The sequence below is a fragment of the Neodothiora populina genome (genome assembly GCF_041146345.1).
Source record: "Neodothiora populina strain CPC 39397 chromosome Unknown canker_contig_16, whole genome shotgun sequence".
NCBI classification, from domain to species: domain Eukaryota; kingdom Fungi; phylum Ascomycota; class Dothideomycetes; order Dothideales; family Dothioraceae; genus Neodothiora; species Neodothiora populina.
This window is the reverse complement of record NW_027191409.1, coordinates 444,918-462,485: the sequence shown is the minus strand read 5'-3', so window position 1 is coordinate 462,485 and position 17,568 is coordinate 444,918. Positions and strand designations below refer to the sequence as shown.

General features: G+C 53.4%; 4 protein-coding genes across 6 annotated transcripts; 2 read left to right on the top strand and 2 right to left on the bottom strand.

Moving 5' to 3' along the window:
* Window positions 1-1,627: 1,627 nt before the first annotated feature.
* On the bottom strand, window positions 1,628-3,901 carry AAFC00_003499 (uncharacterized protein; the record flags this gene model as incomplete). The annotated part of the gene is made up of 3 exons (XM_069342977.1): window positions 1,628-1,945; window positions 2,011-3,759; window positions 3,818-3,901. 3 exons carry the CDS (start codon window positions 3,899-3,901, stop codon window positions 1,628-1,630), a joined length of 2,151 nt encoding a protein of 716 aa, XP_069200787.1.
* Window positions 3,902-5,326: 1,425 nt separating this feature from the next.
* Window positions 5,327-9,580, top strand: AAFC00_003498 (uncharacterized protein; the record flags this gene model as incomplete). The annotated part of the gene is made up of 1 exon (XM_069342976.1): window positions 5,327-9,580. The coding sequence occupies one exon, from the start codon at window positions 5,327-5,329 to the stop codon at window positions 9,578-9,580; it is 4,254 nt and encodes a 1,417-aa protein (XP_069200786.1).
* A 3,267-nt stretch (window positions 9,581-12,847) lies between these two features.
* Window positions 12,848-15,568, top strand: AAFC00_003497 (uncharacterized protein; the record flags this gene model as incomplete). Of its 3 annotated transcripts, XM_069342974.1 has the most annotated exons (6): window positions 12,857-13,567; window positions 13,625-13,660; window positions 13,724-13,828; window positions 13,884-14,816; window positions 14,874-15,312; window positions 15,369-15,568. In XM_069342974.1, the coding sequence occupies 6 exons, from the start codon at window positions 12,857-12,859 to the stop codon at window positions 15,566-15,568; spliced, it is 2,424 nt and encodes an 807-aa protein (XP_069200784.1). The 3 variants fall into 3 exon arrangements, with proteins under 3 accessions (XP_069200785.1, XP_069200784.1, XP_069200783.1); XM_069342975.1 differs by having other exon boundaries at window positions 12,848-13,660; XM_069347747.1 differs by having other exon boundaries at window positions 12,857-13,660.
* An 857-nt stretch (window positions 15,569-16,425) lies between these two features.
* On the bottom strand, window positions 16,426-17,391 carry AAFC00_003496 (uncharacterized protein; the record flags this gene model as incomplete). Its single annotated transcript, XM_069342973.1, has 1 exon — window positions 16,426-17,391. One exon carries the CDS (start codon window positions 17,389-17,391, stop codon window positions 16,426-16,428), a length of 966 nt encoding a protein of 321 aa, XP_069200782.1.
* Window positions 17,392-17,568: the final 177 nt, after the last annotated feature.

The window sequence follows — 17,568 nt, the reverse complement described above, 5'->3', positions numbered from 1 at the left end:
TCTCTATGGTGTTTTCTTTTCTTCCACATGCCTCGGTGCTTCTTCATTCATCTCCTTCCTACTTTCATGGCTTGCACACCTTAGCAACAGCGCAAGCCCGTCAAAAACCGCTTACTCCGGCGTTCTGGTCAATGACTCGTCGAGGTTTGGAGACTTTCTGGAAAGGCCAGTTGCACATGTTCGGCAAGCTTCCATTGCATCTCACGCGGAAGTGTACTTAAAGAGAACTTGCGCTTGTTCTCCACACTCACACTTTCTCTGGAACCTTACTCAATCCATCCATGCGATTCCAAATTCTGTCTTACGTGTATATTCCCGAATAGTGATTTATCCAGTCCATGCGACCCACTGGCTCCACCGCGCCAGTCCTGGAGTGTACCAAGACAGACAAGACAGATGCATCACGTTGGCCATACTGAACGAAGCTAGGGTTTCGAACCAGAGAGGAAGCAAAACTAATCGTCCAGCTCCCGCGGGATATCATCATTCGAAGATCAGAGCGAAAGCTTTTCCTTGATGAAACACGATCTGTGGAGAGTTTGTTCTTGTTGCGCGTCACATCAAGACGATACGCGACATGGGCCCAAAACCAAATATCTGCATTTGCAAAGCGAAGACATGCACAGGAGGTGTTTGGGTCAGTGGTTCTAGTCCTCACGCCCGCGTGGCTGCTGCTACAGCGGTACATGTTCCATCTACCGGGCTAGAATCAGCCTTCTCCCGTTGTGAGGGGGTTATTCCCGACCCGCCACCACTCCAAACAGATATTCCAGCGCGCAGAGAGCGCGCAGAGACGAAACCTACGCGAATCGAGCGTCAGTGCATTCTGTGATTCGCATCATTGGATCTCCCTCATGGGTTTCACCCCGACCGTCGATCTCGAACGAAGCGGAGAACCACTCTCATCCACCGAGAAAACACGGTGAAACCAAGGGAATATTTGATGATGAGGGGCGAGCTTCCCACAAGAACATCTGATGTTTATCATCCTTGTACATTTTCCTGCTTCCGGAGATGGGAAAACTTTAGGGTTCCGCATACACTGCGGACCGGGAACTTGCCATACTCCCAGAATATCGCGGTGAGTTGCAAAAGTAAGTCGAGTCCTATGCTGTCCACGAGCTGGGCAGCGTGGCTTTCGCCCTCCAAGCCCTCGAGAGGAGAAAAGAGAGTATGGTAAAGAACAAGGTAGGTTCTGCAAGTTGCACGCCCTGCGCTTCCACATGCATGTGTGTGGCATTTCCATCAAAGATAAGTGATTCTAGCGTGAGTCGTAGAGAAGTACAAGAGGAAGCTCACATATTTCATCATCACATTGTCGGGATGTTGCGGTCAGAACACCAAGTAAAAGCGAGAACCCTCTTTTTCCTTTCTTTTCTTCTTCTGCAGTAGTGTGGAGATGTAATGGATAGTAGTAGATGTGTGCATAATGTTCGTACAGGATATACAATGTGTGTAGAACAAAAAAGAATATCTTCCTGCCCCTCATGTTCCTTTTTCTTTTCTTTTCCGTTTGACCTCATGTTGTGGGTGTAGTTGTTGCTGGTGCTGTTTTTCCTCTTCAGTTCCTGACACCAAAAGTCCAGCCTCTTCCACGTCCTCTCTAGATGTCTCTAGAACGCCGACTTCAGCAAGACCACACGCCGACGACACCATCCCTGCGTCCCTCAACCATATACCCTTCCTTGACGCGCACCCGCTCGACGGCGCTCAACGCAGTCCCCAAGCCGCGCACTCGGTCTTCCTCGTCGACCATTTGCTCGAGTTCTTGCGCCGCCACCGCACCCGCGCCGCAGTCCCAGTGTCGGCCCTCGGCTTTGTCAAAGACTTTGACCACGGGGTCGCCGATGGCCGAGATGATGTGGCGGGTGTCGAATTGCATGGACAGGATGGGCGAGTCGTATGCGAATGCGTCATATAGGGTCCCGGTTCTGAGGTCCCAGATCTGTGGAAGTGTCAGCATTAAGGAGATTAAGGAAGGGAATGGTAATATGAGAAATGAGCACTCACTCTTACGCTTCGGTCTGCGGAGCCGGTGACGAGATGCACGTCGTCAAATTGCAGAGCGGTGACGGGTCCCGTGTGGCCTACCAAGCTCCTGCTCACGGTTCCGCTCCGCAGGTCCCAAAGTCTCACCATGCCATCGGCAGTGCCGCAAGCCAGCGCGGCGTCGAAGACTTGCACAGCTCCGACGAAATCGGCTTCGGGATCCAATGTTCGGCCTCGTGCTGCTCCTGCCATGGGTTGGAACCAGCCTCCTGCACCTGCCGTGTCTGATGGGGCGCTGAGTGTGTTGACCTGAGCCGCGGCCCAGAGGACATCAAGCGTCTGCACACACCGGCCCTTTTCCAGATCCCATTGTCGCAGGGTCTTGTCCGCGCTGCCAGACACGAGGGTGTTGTTGTGCATATGGAGGGCGGTCACTTCGGCGACGTGAGCGGAGAGAGTGAAGACTTCACATTCGCTCAGATTAGCGGCGGGAGGTGCTGCTGCGGCGATGGGTGCTTCGTCACTGCTTGCAAACAAGGCCGATGGCTCCCCATTACCCTCACCGTCCTCCTCATCCTCGTCGAAAGGCTGTGGGACGTGGCGAAGAGCGGCAGAGGAGGTTGGCGGGGGAGTGTATTCGGCTTGTGACAGATCCCACAGCTTGATGGAGGCATCCATGGATCCGGTTGCGACGAGATTGTCAACCACTTGCAGGCAGCGGACAGAAGACAGATGACCCTCTAGCATGCCCAGGCATCGCGCAGCGTTCAAATCCCAGACGCGCACAGTGTCGTCCATGGCGCTAGTGACGAGGGTGCCGAAAGGTTGGTCGAAGTCGAGAGCGGTCACCATGTCGGTATGGGCTTGGAACTCACGGATGCGGCTGCCCGGGGCGAGGTGCTCATGCAGAACAGGCATTGAGATACGGCGGTTGGGTCGAGACTTGCGCTTCTTGACCGGAGATGTCTTTTGCATAGGAAGTTTGTCGTAGATGCTCTCGGACATGAAGCCTGGCGTGTCCGGTTCTTCGGTGAAGGGCGCGTCCGACGATGTGGATGGACGACTGACTCCGATGGTGGGCGATTTCTGGGCGAGGGCGGCGGCGTCCTCGAGCTCCTCTTGCAGGTCTTCTAATTTGTTACTCACTTCCGTTATGTCGTGCTCCAGATCGGCTTCCTCGGACTCCAGTCCGGCCAGGCGGTCCAGGACGATTTTGCGCATGGTGTTGAGGTTTGCGATTTTGGTGTCAATCTCACGGATTTCGGAAACACACATGTTCTTTCGAACTCCCATCATCTCCAGCCTGTGGTCCAGCTTGTGCTTCTGGTCCTTGACCTGGTCGAGGCCATGGTTGGCAGTGGGAGAGGAGTCGGGGGATTGGTGCGTGTCTATCAGTTTCTGACCTTTGGAGTTGTGGCGACTGTGTCTCTTCTTTTTCTTAGCATCCTCCTCTGGAAGGCTGGCTTGGAAGCCTTGGAACAGGCTGTAAGTGGCGTTGCTCTCGGGCACATGTCGCAAAAGTTCGTCGGGTAGATGGGTCAGGGCGCGATGCTGGATTTCGGTGGTGTTGAGAGTGCTGCGGACGAGTTCGCGCGGGTTCGTCTTAGCCAGAGACCAGACGGATCGTTGGATCAGAGGACGACGCAACTCTCGGTGGATCTCGCCAATGGCTGCTTGGTAGTGTTGATTGACCTCGCCGGTGGTGGGAAGACCGATGAGCTGTGAGGCTGTGGCATGGACGGTGCGGCCAAATGCCTCGAGCTGGCGGGACTGTGATCATGATGGATTAACATGCATCGTTGCAAAAGTAGAAGGGAACAGGGCGTACAGATAGCATGGCCTCATCGTCTTCCACGGACCGCGAATGTCTATGCCTCGTCCTCGGCGGGCTGCGGCCCCGAGGTACGGCCATTGTGTCGTGGTGGTTGAGGACAGTGTTTTATGGTGGTAGAGATTGTTTGTTGGTGGCGATGTTGTATTTATTCGGACGGATGTTGTCGCAGCATGCTGTCACGAAGATTGCTTGATTTTTCAGTTCATAGCAGAGATGAATAAGAAAGTTCGAACATAGCAGAACGGTGAGGAAAACAATTATCTGATCGCGTGTCTTGATTTATTTTGTGCCTGTGACGACAACAGCACGAACACACCCTCGAATGTGACGAGGTGGAAGAGTCGGGATAAGCATAAGTATTGCCTACAACGAAGTAGGTAAAGGCAAGGAACTACAAGTACCTATAAAGCTACCTAGTAATGACACACCTCCGACCGCCCTGTTTCTGCCCTTGTGCCTCTCTATAGTAAGATATCCAAGAGTCCAGATGCAGAGCATGAGCAATGCTCACATGTCGGTCTGGGCTGTGGACCTCGGCCTTGGCCTCCGATACTCGTACAAGCCTTGACATCAAGGCAAGTCGGAATAACACCACAGTACAGCCTGGAGTAGGGTACCTGTATCGGCGGTTGTGATAACGAAATTGGAATGCAAGGCACCTCAGTAATTGCTGTACTTGCAGAATGCCCTGGCATTCGAGCCATGCGATCATGAGCTACGCCGTCGAAGAGAACAGAGTGGGAGTAGTGAGGCGAACGAGGTGCTACACGATCATGTGCGCAGACTCTTTGGCTCACCTGAAGAATTTAGATGGATTGATCTGTTTGTAAATGCAAGGACTCCCAAATGCAAGATCATTTTAACACAGCCATCGTCAAAACATTGCTGAGTGGCGAGAGAACGAGATCAGTCGCTCGCTACGAACTTGAAGTCTCTAAACGTACACCGCATGAACACGATAGAGAGTAGGACACATGTATGATACAAACACTCGCTGTACACCTTTGGACATGTGTTTCTACAGGCATCTCATATACTGTATACTGTACCCTTGGGATGGTACAAGTAGGGTACTTGTACAGGTATAACATTGTGCACGTGCCATGCTTCCAGAAAAAAGTCTACACGTCTCTTTGGGGAAGTGTCGGATTCGGCAAGGGCTGCGATCAGACCCTGAAGCTCCGACGCTCTTGCATCTTTTTAGGCACTAAAAGAAGTGCAGGAAGAGGAAGAAGAAGGCAAGAGCCATTCTCCCAGCTTCATCTTATTCATTTCGCCTTCGCCCTTCCATCTTCCCCGACGACAATTCCCCTTGCTTCCGCGCCATCTATCTTTTGCTATTCTGTCTGCGTTTAGGTGTTTCACAGCCACGTCTACCAAGAGCAGGGTTGGCCCTAGCGAGAAGCGCCACTCTTGTTTCGGCATTTTGCCTTCGTCTTCGTCTTCGTTTTCCTCTTCTTCTTGTCCATAAAAACACCGTTCCCTTCTTATTAATCCTACATAATGCTTGTCCGCGCCGCTGGTCGTAGGCAGAGCCGCCATTCCTCGTTGCAACTTGCACATCTCGCCGATTCGCTCCACCTACCCTTCCTCTGTCCTGCACAGCTACGATGGAGCGAAAGACATTCACGGCACGCCGCCCAGGTCCGATCACAATCTTCGAAAACAGTCGCCCCCTCACGCTTGCCACCATCGAGGCTGCAGAGTCTCTCCCACTCTCAAGCCAGACACCTGGCCACCGCCGCAGAAGCCTACCAGTCCACCTCTGTGCCTCACTACCCTCCTCCGAACATCACAGACGCCAAGCCGCAATCATGGGATCAATTCTCGCCGTCCTCAGATCCAGACCTGCCCTTCATTGACCTCCGAGAGTCGGTCGCCCAGCCGCAAGAGTACATGCGCTCGAGAATGGGCATAGGAGGCTGGCCGGAAGACATGCTTGAAAATATCGAGACAAACCTGAGAGTCGAACGCTTTGGCAGATGCAAGCGTATCATACACAGACTCGTCGATCAGAATGTCGCCCCCCACTATGTACCCTACGTCCACTTCAAATTCCTCGATGCTCGCTTGGGAAGCATGCCCTCGGATCGCCATGGCAGGCAGCTCGTCTTTGAGGACATGACGGACTGGTTTGAGAATGAGGTCATGGCGAAGAACGTTTCCATCGACTCGAGGGTGCTGGTCACCATGATTCGTGGCGCTCTGGATGCACTCGAGGGCGTCAAACTGGAAAGAGCTGTTCGTCAATACTATCATCTCGCAGTCGCTCAGGGCGATGAGATGGTCGATGAGGTCATCAATTCCGAGGATTACACCGACGAGCAACTCTGGACCTTGGTCGAAATCATGCCTGAATTTGCCCCGGAAGACCTTGATCTTCAAGAATTGGACAAGCAGCAGCAGCAGCAGCAGCAGCAGCAGCAAGACACGGAAGGCGAATCTGCGCTGCCTGGAAAGGACGACGCCGATATTCCTGACACACTTCCCGGGATGTTCAAGGATCTCCCACGCCTGGTCCAGACCGAGCAGAAGGGCTTCGGTCTGACCACCCTGAAGAACACCTTACACCGCGCCGAGGAGGCCTTGAACCCAACCATATATGCCGATGGAGCCCGTGCCCCGCTGACGAGAAGAGAGCGTCAACAGATCATCGAGGAGAGTGCCAGCGAGGCCGCTGTTGAGAAATGGAAGAACGAAGACCAGCACCTCAAAGCCCTAGGTATCCACAGCGAATTGGATCCTCACCGTCCCATCGGTGGCTTGATGTGGCAGTGGTACTCTGCACTACTGCCTGTTCTGCAGGAAGAGCTTGCCGAGTGTCGCAAGCTTCTCGACCGCGCGGACAAGCAAGAAGCCATCAACGATGATCGTCTGGCCTACGGCGCTCACCTCGAGTCTGTTCCTTTACCCCAGGTTGCCGCCACCACCATTCTCTACGTCATGTCACTCATCGCTGGTGGCAAGGACAGAAACACCGGTCTCTTTACCACGGAATTGAAGCTCGCGCGCTTGAGCGCAAACATCGGAAAGAGTTTGCAGAACGAGGCAGTCTTACTGGCTGCGCAGAAGGCCGAGCGCAAGAAGAAGGCTTCGAAGCGAGCCAAACCAGCTTCGGAAGCGAAACCGAGCAAACGCGCAATGCTCGAACCTTCGGATCTCCAGTGGCCCTTGACCATTCGCGTGAAATTGGGCGCAATGCTCGTTTCGAAACTCATCGAGACCGCCAAGATGCCCGTCTCCCGCACGCATCCCAGATCTAAAGAGGTCGTCACCCAGCTTCAGCCAGCTTTCCTGCACAAGACTGTGTATGAACACGGCCGCAAGCAAGGACTCCTGAGTGCTTGCAGTGATCTGATTGAGAAGCTGGACAGAGACCCTGTGGGCCACCTTATCGCCAAGCGACTTCCCATGGTCATCGAGCCGGAGCCATGGACCGACTTCAGCAAAGGCGGCTACCTCTACTACCCGACCTCCGTCATTCGTTTCGGAACCGCGGACAAGGTTCCTCGAGACTACGCCCGCGCCGCAATTAACAGAGGTGACTTGACCCAAATCTTCTCTGCCCTGGATGTCCTAGGCAAGATCCCGTGGCAGATCAACGAGGATGTGCTCCGCGTACAGGTCGAAGCATGGAACACAGGAGAGGCCATTGCAAATTTCGCTCCCCTGCAACCGACCGAGGAAGCAGTAGAGAAGCCGGCCGATGAAACGAACGCGGACGCTATGCGCACTTACAGACGACTCAAGAAGGAGCAAGCGGACAAGATTTCCGGTTACCACTCACAGCGCTGCTTCCAGAACTTCCAGCTCGAGATTGCCCGGGCTTTCCGCCACGAGAAGATGTACTTCCCACACAACATTGACTTCCGCGGCAGGGCATATCCCATCCCGCCGTACCTGAACCATATGGGTGCCGACAATGTGCGCGCCCTGATGAAGTTTGCCGATGGCAAGGAATTAGGTGTGGAGGGCCTGCGTTGGTTGAAGATCCATCTGGCCAACGTCTTCGGATACGACAAAGCGTCCCTGCGGGAACGTGAAGAGTTCGTCATGGAGCACTTGTCCGACGTCTACGATTCCGCGACAAACCCACTCAGCGGAGGCAGGTGGTGGCTCAAGTCAGAGGATGCTTGGCAGACACTCGCAGCGTGCTGCGAGCTCAAGGCAGCGCTTGATTCTCCTGATCCGACCAAATTTGTGTCTACCCTTCCTATCCATCAGGACGGTACTTGCAACGGTCTACAGCATTACGCAGCTCTCGGTGGCGATGCCATCGGTGCAAGACAGGTCAACCTCGAGCCCGGCGACCGTCCATCAGACGTCTACACAGCCGTTGCAGATGGTGTCAGAGCCCAGGTCGAGCGCGACTTTAAGGAAGGACATCCAGTGGCCAAGATCCTACACGGGCGCATTACTAGAAAGGTGGTGAAGCAGCCTGTCATGACCAACGTCTACGGTGTGACCTACTACGGTGCTCGTCTGCAGGTCAAGAGGCAACTCGAAGAGCTGTTCCCCGAGATCAAAGCCAGTGATCCGATCGACCATCTCACCCTTGCATCGTATGTAGCCAGGAAGATTTTTGAGTCTCTGGGAGAGATGTTCAGGGGCGCGCAAGCCATTCAGCAATGGCTCGGTGAATGCGCTGACCGCATCTCCCACTGCGTCACCCTCGAGCAGATCCAGGAAATGCAACGAGCCCCAGGCGTTGACCCGCTCGCCGCCGTGAACCCGAAGAAAGCCGGCAAGGGCCGCAGGTCTCTCGAGTCACTTGCACGCCTTAGCTCCTCGAAACAACTCTTCCGATCCTCTGTGATCTGGACTACTCCTCTTCGCCTGCCGGTCGTCCAACCTTATCGCACCACGAAGCGTAGATTGGTGCCGACCAGCTTGTCAAAGCTTTCGCTGCAGGAGCCCACCACTCTCGACCCAGTCAGTAGGCGAAAGCAGCTTCAAGGATTCCCTCCGAACTTTATCCACTCTTTGGACGCGACGCATATGATGCTTTCGGCGAACAAGTGCTACGAGCGTGGCATTGCTTTCGCTTCTATTCACGACTCCTTCTGGACGCACGCCTGCGACATCAATGATCTTTCCCGCATCCTACGCGATGCCTTCGTTGATATGCACAGTGAAGACATCATCGGCCGTCTGCGTCATGAGTTCGAGGCCCGCTACAAGGGTGCAATGTACCTTGCTTCGGTGGATCTTCGATCTTCCGTGGGCAAGAAAATCATGGACTTTCAGAAGAGGCGCAAGGCCAGCCCCGGTGTGAAGCAGGGAGCCGATCAGTCTTATCAGGTGAACGAATTGCTCATCGAGGCTGAACGACACAGACTGCTGGTGAGCGAGAACCCAGAGGAGCGCAAGCGAGGCGAGGAAATGGTCACGGCAGGATCGATCTTCGCCGCCGAAAAGGACGCAGAACAAGCTCTTGCCATTCCTGCCGACATCACAGACTCGAAGCTCGGTGAGATCCCTTCAGACGAAGCGGCAGCTACGAATTTCGACGCAAAGGTCTCTACCCTCGTGGACTCGACTCCGGATGAAGACGCGGACGTGTCTGAAATGGTTGACGATGCCGCCGATGACGAGACATCAGCTTCTTCGACGTCGCAGACTGCATCGAAGAGTGGAAAGAAGAAGCAACAAGTGCGCAGAGCATATGTCTGGCTACCGTTGCATTTCCCAGCTGTTCCAGAAAAGGGAACTTTCGACGTGAGAAGGCTGAAGCAAAGCACTTACTTCTTCCACTAGATGTGCAATTGGGATCTCTGGAAGAAGTTCGATATGCATGCTCGTGCAAATCTGAACTGGAGTTTTGGTATTTATTTTCCGTGTGATATGGACCAAGGACATTTGTCTTTCCCATATGTTTTTTTTTCTACTTACAGCAAGCGATGCACTTTCCACGTTGTGCATATATCCACGGCGTTTTTGGGTTGTGCATGATGGCATTTTTGCAGAACGCAACCTCTTCACCTTGTTTATATAGAAAGGGGGGAAGCAGAAGAGATATGTTTTGATATGAAGGAGAGATCTTGAATCGACGGACGCAGAAAAATAGAAGAAGCCAACGAGCCTCACAGTAACATCAATGTATAGAAAGTATGTAAGACTAAATGAACGACGAATAGATGCTTGGACTCATCATATACATCTTAGACTCTGCCTTTTTCTTGCGTGTATCCGATTTCATCAATTTATTCGATCCGATTCATACATTGTTCACTGGCGATACAAGAACCACTCATACAGATCAACCAAAGAGAGGGAAATCCTAAGGTAAGCAAATGAGATATATCGCCTTCCCTCCCTATAGCTGAGCAAACAAGCGAGTAAGCCAAGAAGTCCAGGTCCAATACCTCCCTCTTCAATCGCTTGTCTTCGCTCACCTGTCTGTGCTCATAGTAGATCTTCTTTGCCACAAGAACAAGGAGGTAGACAGCGACCAGACTTGAACTTGACTCACCACTCAATGTACTTGCTTGTTTGCTTGCACTACGCATACATGCTCGTCTCGAGTCTCGAGCCTCGAGCCCGACATTCCCAACAATAGGTCCGATGCCCCCTTTCCTCTTTCTCTCTGATCTTCGCTATTTATGGTCTTTCTCGAGGTGTATACGAGGGGGGGGGGCTACTTACCTGAACTTCCCCATTTGCTCTATAATTACTATTGTACCACCGAGTGCCGCCGTTGGGACTCTAAAAGTGAACAGTCGTGTTCGCATTAGTCATTGAGATATATAAAATGTCTCATTATTATACGGACGGAAGATACGAAAGGGGATGAAGAGATAGGGATCGGGGTCTATAGATGCGTTTTATGTCTTTCTTTATGTCTGTCTTGATGATAAGTTGGGTGTATAAGTATATATGTTATAGGAATATGCTTCCTCTTCTAACAACACTCAGAGCGGTACGGTACAGTAACTTCAACAATCCTTCGTTTTTCCTCTTCCTCCAAGACAGCGAAAATCTTGTGTTGTATCCACAAGATTGTACTCACCAGAAGAAGACCAAAAAGAAGTGATCTACCTCTAGTCGAATTGACTATTATAATCTACCTCCGAGTGGAGCCCACCATCTTAAAAGTCGGTCGATCTTCGCATATTATTGCGGCTTGTGAGGGTTGTTATAATAAGGTAGATTGCGTCCGCGGCGCGTGCGGGCCCCCATTCTATGGTGGGCGGTGCTACTGTAGTTAGTGTTTCTTTAGATCCGGTGTGCTAATGTCCGACTTCTGTTCTCGTGGTCGTGTGTGTCTACATGTCTACAGTGGTACTACACATCGTACGTGTTTACTGCTGGAAGAAAAAGAGCGCGAGAGAGAAATCACTTCATGTTGTAGAAATAATGATATGATTCTCTGACCATTTAAGCTCCCCGTTCACTTCGAATTGGCGGCCCGAACGGCATGACTGAGCCAGACGTTCAGACACACAATCACCTCTAGATAGGGTACTGTGTTCCCGTGCCGGGTTTCTAGAACTCGTCGTGGCTGCGCTGAGGAAAAGAGTAGGTAAATAGACTCTGCAAGGAACCTCGCAAAAGACCAATCGTTGGCCCACGGATAACGGGACGACAGCGGCGGCGCCATGATGTTTTCGAGGCAACCTTGGTTTGCATGGCCAGCGAGGACGTTGGGCAACAAGAACGCTCGAAATGTCAAGTCGATGACCCTTGCACCGTTGTTGACGCTTCACAAATCGTGATGGTTAGGTTGTTTATGCAGGATCCCAGTTACTTTTAGATTGCTTGTCCTGGGTCGGGCGGTGATCCCGTGGGCCAGGACCATGATCAAGCTATCATTCATTTGACATGTTGTTCTGCTTATGATACCACTTGTACTAGCAACCCAGCGCATTTCACATCACTAAAGCAAAGCTAGTGGGTTCTTAGCTGAAGAGGTGGTTCTGAGAGCCTGAACGAGGGTTGCCGGCCCAAAGCCAAAGGAGTCGGGAAAGGCAGCCCACCTCTTTCCGCAAAAACACTTGCACAGGGCAGTTCAGCTGATCTCAGCCTCGAGGGCAAGGCTATCCTCTCTTTCCACAGCAAATAATCGGTTGCATCGCATCTGCTTATTGCCTATTACCTGCTGGCTTTATCTTCTTTTGGCAGACCTACAAGTTTGCCTGACCCTATCGTCCTTGTCGCGAGATTCTGCTTTCCCACCTGTTTGCGTTTGGTGGAGAATCACAGTGTCACTGTATGTTTCACTGTAGACGGTGGAATTTGACTGGCTTGAGCCTGCGATAGTGGAGACGTGGACTCCGTGTTATCCACCTTGCTCTGTCCCCACTCGCCTACAGCACAGCACAGTACAGCATTGAAGTGAAAGTACAGTAACAGTACTGGTGTGCAGGCGCCTCGACACCAGGCCACCGGGCTCAAAGATCCCTGTGTACAGGCAAAGGTCCCTTCCCCTTGGCCCCCCATCAGCAGAGGTCCCCGAGGTCCCCTCCCCTCCGTTTCCCCCCTCCGCGCGTCGATCACTCGTACAGCAAAGGAACCAAGCCGAGCCTACCTGACCTGACCTTGCGCGCATTTCGGTGATTCATAAAATTTACTTGGCCAACAGTTTCCAAACCCCGACTCGCATTTCCTTGGCTTTTGACATTTCGCCTTGGCCGAAGGAAGCAAAGCAAGCTGCTGCGCCCGTTCGAGAGAAGGGTTGGCCTGAAAGTCCAAGTCCAAGTCGAAGCCGGGCATTAATCTTGTTGTTTGCATTGCCTGTCGGCCTCATCGTTGGCACAATCCAATTGCATTATCACCACGCTAGGCTACCTTACCTACCCATACCAGACTAACATTGGCTACTGCAGCCCAGTGTCACCGCCCGCTTTCCTTTTTCCTTTGTGCTTGTGCGACTTCACCACTTTTCCGAGGGTCAAAGGTCCAAGGGAGTCAAGGCTGCTAAGGCTTTTTTTTACCCTCTTTCCGTTTGTCTAGACTTTTAATATCTGGCAATCAGCGCGTCTGACGCACGCGATCGCTCCTTACCGAGCAGTGACTGATGAATTGATGTCGTCCATGAACCAGCGCTTCAGGAACCTGGTCGGGTCTAAACGCAAAGCTACAGCCAACGGCCACAACAACAATAACAACAACAATACCCTCGCTACCACACAGTCTAATAATTCCCTCACCAGCTCCAACGCGCCCACCATCAACGGACGTCACAGCAACAGCAACAGCAACAGCAGCGCCGTCTCGGTCCCACCACCAGGAGGAGGCGCTCCGGGACTAACATCATCATCTACTACAAGCGGCGGCGGCGTGGGAGGAGGACTCATTGGCGGCAGCGGTCACATCTCAGGCAACCAGAGCCCTGGAGCCCCATCGCCACCGATTGGATCATCACCGAATCGACCAGGACTCGGACTCGGACCCGGAGGTCAACTCGGGCAAGCGCCGTCCTCGGTCGCAGCTGCAGCCAACGCGTCAAACACATCGCTCGCCATGAACCCCAATCAATATCCGTCAGCGCGCCCGCCTTCGTACCAACACGCCAACGCGGGCGTCAACAGCAACAGCAACAACAACCTCGTCTCTCCTCCCCCTCACATGCAAGGCCGTCCCACCTCGCCCATGCCGCCACCCATCAATACCGGCTACGGCCACATGCCGCCGCACCAGCAGCAGTTGTATGCCGCCCAGGCGCAGCAGCAGGCCCCACCCATGGGCCCACCTGGCTACCCTCTGCAACCGCCTGCGCAGTATGGCTACCAGCCCCCGAACATGGTAGGACAGCCTGCCCATTATAACAGACAATATGGCGATGTTGAAGGTTATGGACAGCGGAGCAAAGCCCAGCTCATCGTCGGCATCGATTTTGTGAGTCTCTACCATGCGCTTATGTTTTTTTTGTTGTGTGCTGCTGCTTACACTGTAGTATAGGGTACCACCTTTTCCGGTGTCGCATTCGCCTTTGCCACGAACAATGAAGCCAAAGAAGACATCATCGTCGAGTGGCCCGGCGCCGGTACTCAGACCAAACAAAAGGTATGTCGTTGCCTCTAGAAAGATAGCCTGGCCGCGCGCTGACACGTCGTCACAGATCCCTACAGTACTATACTACGATCAGCACCAGCAAGTCGTCGGCTGGGGCCCAGACATCGCAGACGCCCTCGCCCCGACCGGATATCCAAAGCCAGGCGTGCAAAAGGTCGAGTGGTTCAAGCTACAACTCATGCTGAGCGGAAACACCTACATCGATCCCATCAACCTTCCACCACTTCCCCCGGGCAAATCCGAGATCGACGTCGCCGCCGATTACCTGTTCAAATTAAGGCAAGCCATGCGCAACTATCTTCAGAAGACACTCGGCGAAGTCTTCACGCGAGAAGAGCGCAACATTAGATACTTCCTCACCGTCCCTGCCATCTGGAACGATGCTGGCAAGGCAGCAACAAGAGCGGCCGCCATCCAGGCCGGTTTCCTTCGCGATGAGAACGACAACCGTCTGACCCTTGTCACCGAGCCCGAGGCGGCTGCCATGTTCTGTTCGAAGACTGGATTGTTGAACCTCAAGGTCCACGATGCTGTTCTCATTGTCGATTGCGGTGGTGGCACTGTTGATTTGATCGCGTACGAGGTGGAAGAAGAGAACCCCTTCACCGTCGCCGAGTGCACAGCTGGTTCCGGAGACTCTTGCGGCTCCACTGCTCTCAACCGTAACTTTTCCAACATCCTGCGCGCCAAGATCAGAAAGATGAAGCTCCCCGATGGATCCAAGACGGCCGGTCGAGTCTACGCTAAGTGTATCATGGACTTTGAGAATCGAATCAAGGCAGATTTCCGCAATAATGGACAGAAATGGGCTGTGGATGTCGGTATCGAGGCTGAATTCCCCGAAGCCGGAATCGAGGAAGGTTACATGACTTTTACTAATGAGGAAATTCTGCAATGCTTCGAGCCCGTCGTCAACAGGATTCTTGAGCTGGTTAGAAATCAGATCATCGCTATTCAGGCACAAAACCGCCAGCTACAGGTAAGTCGGTTTCTGTCTTTCATCAATCAAGCGCCCTGCTGACAGATGTGTGTCTAGAACGTCCTAGTCGTAGGTGGATTCGGATCTTCGGAATATCTCTTCCAACAGATCAAGCTTCATGTGCCGCCACAGTTCCAGACAAAGGTCGTGCGACCTATGGACTCGGTCGCAGCTATCGTCAAGGGCGCCGTCACTGCGGGTATCACCGAGCGCGTGGTTACTTCCCGTGTCGCTCGTCGTCATTACCTGATGGCGACTCTGCAACCGTTCAAGGAGGGTCACCATCCTGAGCAGTATCGTGTGCCCAGCTTGGATGGCAAAGACCGTTGCAAGTACACGCGACAGATTTTTGTGCAAAAGGGGCAACGAGTCAAGATTGGAGAGCCGGTCAAAGTTAGCTTCTTCAGACAAGTCGCGCCAGGTGCCACACTCATGTACGAGGATGTGTTATACGCCTGCGACGAGGACGTGTGCCCGGAATACACAAAGGATCCCCGTAAGTTTGTTTTGCTGTCTGACGAGACGATCAAGTTATTGACATGAGCACAACAGGCATCAAGGAGGTCGTCACGCTCACTTCTGACCTCAGTCGTAAAAACCTGGAAAAGGACTTTGAGCGCATGGACACACCCCAAGGAACTTTCTACCGAGTCTACTTTGACATTTATCTCACGCTCGACGGATCCGAGTTCAACGCCGAGCTTGTGTGCCAGGGTGAGGTCATGGGCAGATGTTCAGCCAGGTTCCGATGAGGAGGACGAAAGATGGAAGTAGCAGTACCGCGGGTCTTTTTCTTCTTTCTGGTCAGAGCCACCCCTGTCTTTTGTGGTAGTGCTGTGTGTCCGAGGGGATAGGTTGAATTGGTATTGCACGTGTGCGGCCGAGGAGAGGAAACTTTTTATACCACTTGCTTTTTGTTTGTTCATCGAGCTTCAAGTCAGAGAGAGAGAAGAGTGTTACGGAGCAGGGAAGGAAAGACATGTCTTGAGCGTAGCGCGTCACAGTAGCAGCAGCATCCGCAGCATCAACAGCAAGCATCACCAGTGTTGTATTGCGGGGGGAAAAAACCCCGAGAAATTCCGTTCGTCCCTTCTGTCGGGAATCCATGATTCGAGGCCAATTGGATGAGGAAGAAGAAGAAGAAGAAGATGCTGATTGTGACGATGAACAAGGGCAGCTGCGCCGCGAGGAGAGGAAGACAGATGGAGAGAGAGACAGGGTGGAAAGATAGAGAGAGACAGCAAGGCCGAGGGAGGAAAGTGTGGATATGGCATATGCACAATCAGGACGCCAATTTTTCTCAATCTTTTTATTTTCTTTCTTCTCCTTAACTGCTCCGTTCTGGTGTCTTGTCCTTTCGAGCTTCTTTGCTTCTTTGCTTCCAAGGCTCTTCTCCTGTCCTCGGGGGGTTTTTTCTATCGGAAACGTTCTCCTTCCTTTTGGACTATACTATGATAGTGGACACGAGGAGTGGAGACACATTCTAGGATGATGGGATTGGAGGCATTGAGGGTATATGGTAATTGATCCACCATCGCCGTCTGTTGTTCCCATTTCGTCTGTTGTCTGTTCGTGACATCTTCTGCTTCAAAACCCCCCTTCGGCATCTTCACCTTTTCCGAGCCGCTGCACCGCTCGAGCCGGATTTACTGCCTCGCTTGGCCCTGCCGCTCGCCGGACCGTCGTCCACGTCCATTATGTCGTCTCCTCCCTCGTCCATTACGTCGCCGGCCGCTACTGCTGCTGCTGCTGCTGCTGACGCTGCACTCGATGAGCCGTGGTGAGCCAACGACTTGCCGAATCCACCTTTTGCACCTGCGCCCCCACTGCCGCCGCCGCCTCCTGCTGCGGCCGAAGACGAGGCAGCACTACCAGTCAACGAAGCAGCAGCAGCAATCTGCCTCTCACGCACAAGATGCCATTTCCTGCGCTGCGCCGCCTCGCGCCTGACGCGTTCGATCTCCAGCTCGAGGTCCCCAAGCACAGCATCGCATCTCTGGCTCCACGCGTCCAGTTCTCCCACCATCTGCGAGACGCTTCCGGGCGCCAGATCACGCAGCGGAGCGACGGCGCTCACGCGCACCATGTGCGCTTTGGAGTCTAGCGTTGCCGAGAGCAGCGAGTTGTAGACTGCGGCTGTGACGAGTTTCTCGAGGTCGCGCTGCGAGGTGAGAGATAGGGATGTGATGAGGCGGGCGTAGGTCAGGCTTGAGGACGAGGTGCCCGTCGTCGTCGCGGCCAGGGTGAGCAGGGTCAGGATGTGCAGCTTGTGCGCTTGTTGTGCGTTCAGACGCGGCAGGCTGGTGGTGGCGCTGCTGCTGTAGTCTGCCCACGTGCCCCAAGCGAAGATCTCGAGCAGGCGGTGGTGAGCCGAGTATTTGATGCCTGTCGGGTCGGCTTCGTCGCTGTTCTTCAGCGCTTGGATCGAGCGTGTCAGCAGCAGCTCGGCGAAGACGTACGTGTTGGGTGCCGAGGTCGCTTGGGTGATTACGTCTGCTGCTGCTCGAGACGATGTGGCGGATTTGGACAGGGCGAGGTAGGGTTGGAGGGCGTTAAGCGCTCGGCTCTGCTCCATCTTTGGCCGTGTTGTGCTGGACTGCTTGTCTCTTGCTGTTGGGTTTGTGTGAGCTAAGCTAGGTGGGAGTGGATCGACGTCCGGATCGGAGATCCTCTGTGTGCTCCTGTCTGGTCGGGATTTGATTTGATGGTTCACGGGTCCTGTATCCGAGTTTGATGGATTTCTGCTGTAAGT